The 8273-nt window shown below is 46.8% G+C and overlaps 1 protein-coding gene across 1 annotated transcript; it reads right to left on the minus strand.

Moving 5' to 3' along the window:
• Positions 1-4753: 4753 nt before the first annotated feature.
• Positions 4754-6837, minus strand: LOC142767165 (uncharacterized). The gene is made up of 3 exons (XM_075868380.1): positions 5382-6837; positions 5158-5259; positions 4754-4899 (listed from the first exon to the last, which is right to left on the minus strand). Exons 1-3 carry the CDS (start codon positions 6835-6837, stop codon positions 4754-4756), a joined length of 1704 nt encoding a protein of 567 aa, XP_075724495.1.
• Between the last annotated feature and the right edge of the window lie 1436 nt (positions 6838-8273).

Consider the following 8273-nt stretch of genomic DNA (forward strand, 5'->3'; position numbering starts at 1 on the left):
CGCTCGCGACCAACACAGTGCGTGTGGAGAGGAAGAAGAAACTGCCGAACACTTGATAATGTTCTGTAAAGGGCTTTACCCTAGAGTTCAGGATGATGGCGTAGAGTTTTTCAAAACACTGAGGTTTAGGGACAGGGAGGGCAAAATAGACATTAAGCGGGTAGACTTAACTAGAAGGAGGTTATCTGATTGGTGGCTAAAGTCAAGGCACGAGTGAAAATAAAACTCTTCACTGCAAAGTACGAATCCTCAACCTCACTATTTAAAGAAAAAAAAAGATAAATCTAATGGTTAGTTCACTAAGTATCACGGCTAGGTGGCGTTAGCCGCCACCCGATCTAAAGGGTACAGCCACATCCATCCATTTATTATTATGGCAGCGCCGCAGCGGGCGGTGCCAGTACAGTGTCTAGAAATATTGTAGGCACTATAGTGCCAGTCATAGAAATGTATAGGAGGGTTGCACATGGGCGTGGCCCACGAGATGGCGCCAGCGTCGAAGAGGCAACGCATCCATCTTTGTGGTCTCCCTCCCTGCCGCCGCGGGCAAGCAGTCGCAGAACGTACACTAGTACGTGGGTGTTATATGGTACACTCACGGCTGCGCGCCTGTGCAAGATTCCTGACCTGTGCTCATAATGGTGAACTGTGCCTTATTTGGTTGCTACAATCACTCGAGTAAGATGGCTGGTCATGACAATGCGTCTGATGTCGGCTTTTTTTTTTTCACGCCTAAAATGATTGTAAACCAATCGAAAAGGTTTGAACGGTTCAGCCACACACTATTCTGCGTGTGCGTTAAACATTTCATTTCCGGTAAGTGTTCAGAACCTATGCAACATCATAGAGGCTCGGTTTTGTGGTGAAACACTTGGGTTTTCGCGACGTGCTCTATGAAGCTTTGTTTACGCAGCAAAAGACGAGCGCGCGGACTACGACCGCGATCGCCCCTTATCACCGGTATCATTCAGGTAGGTGTGACGTGTTACTGATTTCGGTGTGTTAGTAAACACTCAGTGAGGCAGTGCGTTCTCGTTTACCCATGCTTTAAAGAGCCGAGCACATTAACGTCGATCAGTTACAATCGAGACCGCATGTGATTTCTGGGTGCGCAACTGCCCGACGCGCGTGATTGGACCCTGCAGCAAAGAGCATTTTGATCGCAAGCGGCTTGGGCTCAACCATGAACAAACTATGCCAATTGTATCACCTCACATGCTCTTGCAAATGGTGAAGCCCTTCCACACAAAGAATTCGGAAAACGACACCACCGCGGTGAAAAAAAAAAATATTTGTCCGAACACTGAGCAAGAGGAACCAGTCTTGTTTCCGTCGACGACGTGGCGGCTGTCTCCGAGGTCTCTAACTCGATGCTGTTGGACCCATCCGCTAGTGACAGTTGTGGGCGTCCATCAATTTACAGGCTTTAAGCTCGTCCCTTGTTGCAAAGCTTGTGCCGCCAACAAGGTGGTCCTTAATGTCCGTGAGCTTGATGCGGGATTAACACTTCACATCCCACACAGCTTCATCGCTGCTGAAGTCGAACAGGTCGATATCCGCCGCAAATGTGAACCTTATGTTCGTAGCGAAGTTTCGCCGGACTTCGTAAGTCACGCGCGTAAGCACTCACCACGTTTGTACCGTACGTACGCTCACAACCTCTCACTGCCACGGACGCGACGCTGATATCGGTGTCAGTAATTAGACCACTGACATGGCGGTAGAGGCAAACGCCGCTAGCGCCTCAAGCGGATGACGTCACGTGCAACCCTCCTATTCGACAAGAGTGGCGATGTAGGCTTGTTGGTGAAACATTTGAAAGACATTTATGTAGCGCGAGGCGAAAAAACGAACACAGGAAAGAATAGACTGAGAGGACAGAGCGCTCTGTCCTCTTAGTCTATTCTTTCCTGTGTTCGTTTTTTCGCCTCGCGCTAAATAAATTTCCAGCCATAGAGTTTCCTACAATACTTACTAGAGAAAACTCTGGCGCTAGTGTCTATGGGAGCTGCAACGCACGGCGCTTCAGCGAGCATGGTAATGATGGGTAGTACCTGTTGGTCAAGGAGGTTATACTAAACTTTCTAGTATAACCTCCTTGCTGTTGGTAGTACCCACGGAGCAAGAATTTTCTTTCTCCGTGGGTAGTACACACATTTGTCTGATATTAGTACTTCTGGTATGGTGGCTAGAGGGGGGGAAGTGTGACGGGCAAGAGCGGAGGGCTGTACGAATTCCCGATGAAAGATGGCGGCCACACCAGGTGGCGCTACCTGCGCCGTAGGTGCTTGCGGCGGTATTTGCCTGCTTTGCGTATGGCTGCTAGACGTTAGTTTCACTTCTTTCTAATAATCGCTTATACACCGCGCCCGTGCTGTTAAAGGCACTACGTGTTTGTTTCGCTAAGAAGCATGTGTTGTAAGTTCTGAGCGGTGCTAAGCAATAGAAAAAAAAACAAGAATGCTTTTAAATCAGACGGAGGTTATCATATTTAAATGTTTCCTAATATCGGTTTCCTTTGACATGTTTAATCTGCAACAGCGTGCAAAACTAGGCTAGTTGGTTGATCTTCATGGTAAAAGCAGCGCAAAAGTACGGCGAGAAGGAGAACGACAGAGGACAAGCGCTAAATTTTCAGCGCCCGTCCTATGTCGTTCTTATTATCGTGTTCTTGTTGAGCTGATTTTACCATGTTTATAGTCTAGTTCAGTTGAAATAAACGACTTGCCGACTTTACATTTCACAAAGAAGGAAAAACACTAAGCTGTTTCCACCATTCATAGCGAGTATATTGGCTGCAGTGCAGTGCGTTTTTTTAAATTTTCTCTCAGTCCGTACCCCCCCCCCCCTTCATTTCCTCTTAATTGTAGGGGCTTCCCTTCGGCGTGAAATCTTCGAAGCATTTACGTTTTCCGGCTCCTTTTCCTTGAGAAACTTGAAGTGGAGATTGGAATGCTGCAGCTGGAGGCTCTTTGATATTGAACATTTTGTTTGAATATTTTAGCGATAGTTCTATCTATGCAAGATCCAATGATTTCTGTTAACTTACGGCTTTAGATGCATACTAAATACACGCAAGGGAAATGGTAAAACATGTTTATTTATCACACATTTGTCATAACATACTTCCATATCACGTTAAGAGGTCAAATACTTGACCCTCCTCAACTTCAAGTGTTTCTGGCGCTCCCTTTGGACACTCCTGTCTTTGTTCAAAGATTTTGTCCAGAAGTGCATACGTGTGAGCAGAAAAAACTGGACTACTTTTGCGGTCAGTTCTTTGCTGTGAATTTCGCAGCCAACTCTATCCAGTTTGATACCTGCCAAGAACTGCATGAAATCGTGTATGCTGAAGGAGTGCAACTTTTCAGCAGAAAAGTAGAACGTAAATGTATCCTCTAAGGTTTTCACAAGTTTGGCCAGATTGTCACAAGGATACAGCAATCCTCCTTTGTCGAATTCACAGACTAATTCACTGTTCGGTTTGACAATGGCTCCTGATTTCTTGGTGGCAAGAGTGGAAATGCACTCGTTGCAAGAGCTTTTTTTGTTGAATTTTTTCGCAACATAGCCAGCAACGTAATAAATGAGACGGCTGTCACTTTTCTGAACGGCGTAGCTGGTGTGGTCACCACTTAGAGACTGCAGTGTAGACCTAGCCCCATCAACATCTCCAACTTCAAGCATATCTTCGATCATGTCTCGTATGCCGAAAATGGCATCACCTGTGGCTGGTGATGAAGTGTAAATGAGAGCTGTTACTAGCTCTGCTGGGGAGTTCCCACTCTTTGGTGGTCTAGCAAGATTGTAAAAAGACAAGCAATTTTCAGTCACTAGGAACTGCCCGGGATTTGGATGGTCATTAGTACCAGAATATTGCCTAATTATTCCGAAAACATTCTCTAGTTTGTCCTGGCTGAGTCGGGCTGTTAGCATGTACCTAAAGCCGAGAGACTTTGTCAAGTAGGTAAGAAGTGAAAGCGTGCTACATAAAGTAACACGCAAACCTTCTGCAGTGCTCTTACTCACGAATCCCCCACCGGCTGTCTTTGCTGCTGCTTCCCAGTGATCCATAAATAAAAGGAACGCCTCGAGCTCAGCAACTTTCTCTGATGATGGTCTGAGCCCCTCTCGCGGGCACCTGGACGTCATCACAGCTATTAGTCGACTCATTCGCTTTACAAGCTCCACTGTGGGCGTTAGTTTTGAACGAGAAATCTCGTCAATGTCTGATGCGAACAAAAACATGCCTTTCAAAACTTCATCACTGAACAGTGTGAACGCCAAGTTAACTTTCATTTTCTCAAAAGAATTGGGCCGAATGTGCACTCTCGTAATATGTGGCATGGCCTTCAGAGTTAAAGAACTTTTGTCTTTCTCCCATGCTGCCTCAATGTCCTCAACACACGCACGACCATCTTGAGTGGTGAACCCGGTGCTTACAAATGAGTTGCGAACACATTTCACTAAATGTGGGAAGTCGGAGCAGAAGTGAAGCTTTCTGGAGGGGTCCAAAGGGTGGGTAAGATTGCAGGTGGTCTTGACTGAGGATGCTGAAATAAAGAAAAAAGAAGCAGTCAGCATCTCTGCTTTTCAAACCTCACTGTTCTGGGAATATATCGCTGATATTGAGATGCATATATATTGTTTCACGTGCCCCATGCACATAGCAGGCATGTTGAAATTGGCCACAATAGAACAAATAGTTCTGTTTCATACCGCCAATTCCAAATGACCTCCACATGCTCCGATTCTAGGTCGCTCCATCACAGGATACAAAGTCGACGAAAAGTCCGGCTTGTTCTGACAGTAGAATGGCCTCTAGAAGAAGCTTCGCCAGCATTTCTGCTTTGATGTTCCCTTTGGATGAAAACACTCCCAATATCTGTGTCCAGTCACCTGCACAAAATCAGTCATATAATTATACTCATGTTTATAGCAAGACAGCTGCCTGACCTGCTAAGTTGTTTCGCACAAAATTGACAGGCTTTCTTGCACCTTACACAAGTGCAATTCGCTATGCTGACTAGGCACTCTCAATAAACGTGACATCTAATAAGGAGCCGACTTGAAGTTCTTCATTAATTTGGCAAAGTGAAAGTGCTTTTATCAGTAAACATGTGTTGGCACACAAAATTGATAATAACGCTTCCTCACCTTGAAAAGGTTGAAACATCATCACCATCCCATGGTCGGCTGGAGTCGTCCGATCTTCCTCCTGGGTGAACTTTCCGAGGTCAACGAAGCCTTCCACTGTCCCTGGAAATAAGTTAAAAACGAAAAACTGATTGCCTCCGCAGTATAAAAACAGGCCCTATACTGGGCAAACGTGGTGCATCTTCAGTGATCTGATGCTCGATTGAAGAAATGGTAGCGCTTACCTGCTGCACTGACGTTGAAATGCTCAGCCAACTTCATCTCATCGAAGATGATGCCTCCATGTCTACTGGAGATGTCCATATCTTTAGTCTTGATAGCAAGGGCGTTGAAAACTGCTTTGTTAAATCCAAAGCCACTTTTGAAGCTGCGAGTATAGCGCTGGAGACACGTCCTGCTTGGTAATATAAGAACTTTTTGCTTACGAAGCTGCTCGTATAGTTTAGGACTACGCATCCGCAGAATTACACACTCCAAAATCCATTCCTTCTCATACAACATCCCAGATGTTGATTTTCTTGTAGCTGCCTCGAAGCAGGCCCTGACAGCCATTTGTTGCTTTTCAGGCAAACTTTTAATGCGAGCGCCCAGCACCTCGTCGGCAATTTGTTGATTTGCCTGCCGCATCGCTGCTAATTCGCGTTCTGCATTCAGCAGCTTCTTCTGAGCAGTACGCAAGCTGCGGCGTGTGTTAGCGAGCTTCTTCTGACGTTTGTACATGCCCCCGCTACGCCGCTTTCGCGACATTTGGTTTTTTTGCACCAGTTTTCTGAGGTATTTGCAGTGTATGCAGGAGCCACTCTCACACACATAAGTACACTTGGCAGAAAAGTAATTCCCAGCAAACAATACATACTGTCCTTGCTTTTCCGGTCTCATGCCGCAGCCTTGACACAATGCAAGTGCATGTGTGCTGTCGAGCACCGACTGCGCTTCTTCCGGCGAGGAGACGGTACACTGTGAATGCAGTTTGCCCCTCAAGTATACAAAGCAACACAATGAGTTCTGTTGGCTGCTATTAGCTTTGGATTTCACAAACTTGGGCAGCAAGATGTGGTCCACCTGCTCGCCCTCGAGCTCACAAACGCCGTATAACGCAGAATCACGTTCACTGCAAAACGTTAACTTGTTCCATGTTTCGTCGGGTAGACGGAGGTTGCCGCACACCCTTTGAACTTCGGCGTCGGCGTGAACTGCATCAGATGTCTCCACCTCGGGAAGAACATTGGGATCCTCGTGCTCCTGCTGCTGCACGTGTGCTTCGGGCTCTTGCCTGCTGACAGAGTTCGGCTTTTGCCATTTTTTAGCAGGTCCGCGCTGCTCACATATATTTCTGTCCTTTCTTTTCACGGGCGCTTTTTTGGTAAAGTACTTCGGTGCGTCTGGGAACAGCGTAGGCACCGCATCTTCTGATAAACGCGGACAATCGCGGGGTATCTCGACAACCTCACCGTTTATAATGTGGCGGTATGTCCTTTCGATGGAACTGGCGTCGAAATGCCGCTCGCAAACGACACTGTCTCTCGTCAGCTCTTTGTCAGCCCGCTTAATATTTCGAGCCCATTGCTCTCGCCTCGAGAGATCCTTCGAGGCTTTAAAGACGGAAAGCTTCTCCGAGCACGATCTATACCCGCCTTTACAGCCAGGGACGAAGCATGTACTTGCACGACTTGACGGCATGGTTCGCAGAACACATGGGTAAACAAACGACAGCGAGCGCGTAGCATCCGAACAAGGTGACGGCACAGCACAGAGAGAACGAGCGTGCCAAAGCAAGCGTGGCGAGCACCTACTACTACACCAGCGCCCCTTGCGGCGGCCAGAACTTTCATTGCGTCCGCGCATCCCGAGGCGATTTCGGCCGGCGGCGGCGTGGGGATCGTTCAGAGTCGGCGGCGGCGGCGTTGTCGGCGCACGCCGGTTATTTCATCGGCGGCGGCGCGCGGCCAATTTTCATCGGCGGCGGCGGCGCCGGCGGCGCGGAAACCGAAACTAAAAATTCAAAAGGTTCTTCTGCCACAGGTTACTGAATTAGTTGAAATTCGGGGATTTTCATCGAAATAACACTAATGACACTACACAGATGTGTCGACATCACGATGAATGCAAAGTGTTTTATAAAATAGTTTTTATTTCGCTTTCATAATAAAATACGCGTATTTCAATATATGTCCATGTTCTACCACGAATGTGCGGCACTTTGCTTGTTTTTTTCATTTAAGATACAGCAGTTTTACCCACTCTAGCGACACCAACACGACCCCCTCCCTCAGCCATGATGCAAGTTGAAAGAAGGATTTGCTTACTCCCAAGACAAAAACCTGTCGATGGTCATGTGTGCAGATGAGAGCAAATGCAATATTTGCTCAGATACACAGTCCACACTGGTCACGACTTTGAGCGCCGTTGACTACGCCTGCAGAGAACGTTGACTCCCGACCCCTTTGTGCTCGGTCAGGGGAGGGGAACACCCCTTGCAAGTGGGCCCCATTAAAATTTCTCTTAAAAACGTCACAAATAAGAATGCTTGATAAGTATGTATAAAACATTCAACTTTTAATGCTTTTTTGTTACGTGTACACGTGCTCAATACCCATCAGGTGTATGAGTCAATTAAAAACGCAACTGCCACTCTCGACTGGTTCCGGAAAAGACTCAACAGAAGAATGCAATAACGAGTGCTTGGGAACCTATGTTCGTTTGTCAATTTGATTTCTATGCATGATTTTATATTTATATAAACAAAAAGAAAACCCGCAAAATATTAAAACAAAATGGCTGCTATTGCAAGATGTGTGTCCCCCTTCGTGATTTTTCTAGACTTACGCGTCCGCAAGCCACATCTGGTGTCACAAACTTGCAAGTGCCCCCCTCCTCCTCCCGAGGACATCTCCCAATACCCCCCTCCCCAATAAAAAGGCACCAATGTAGGCCTCCGTAGGCCTCCGTGATTGCCTACTGGCGTACGGTGGGCCATTTCGGTTGCTAGGACGAACAGTACCGATTTCGACATGCTTTATTGAAGGTGCTGAAGGATCAAGAAAAGGCCGATTGTTGTAAATTTCTTGAGAGTTCAATGATAGCTTCTTTGTGAATACCGTAGATTATTGAACCTC

This window comes from Rhipicephalus microplus, chromosome 7, assembly GCF_043290135.1.
Source record: "Rhipicephalus microplus isolate Deutch F79 chromosome 7, USDA_Rmic, whole genome shotgun sequence".
NCBI lineage: Eukaryota > Metazoa > Arthropoda > Arachnida > Ixodida > Ixodidae > Rhipicephalus > Rhipicephalus microplus.

Excerpts from the sequence above, each read along its gene's own strand:
- LOC142767165 (XM_075868380.1), bottom strand. The coding sequence starts at position 6,837 with ATGCCGTCAAGTCGTGCAAGTACATGCTTCGTCCCTGGCTGTAAAGGC. Across the intron at positions 5,260-5,381 it reads TTTCAACGTCAGTGCAGCAG|GGACAGTGGAAGGCTTCGTT; the intron begins GTAAGCGCTACC and ends ACTTATTTCCAG. Across the intron at positions 4,900-5,157 it reads GATGTTTCAACCTTTTCAAG|GTGACTGGACACAGATATTG; the intron begins GTGAGGAAGCGT and ends GATTTTGTGCAG.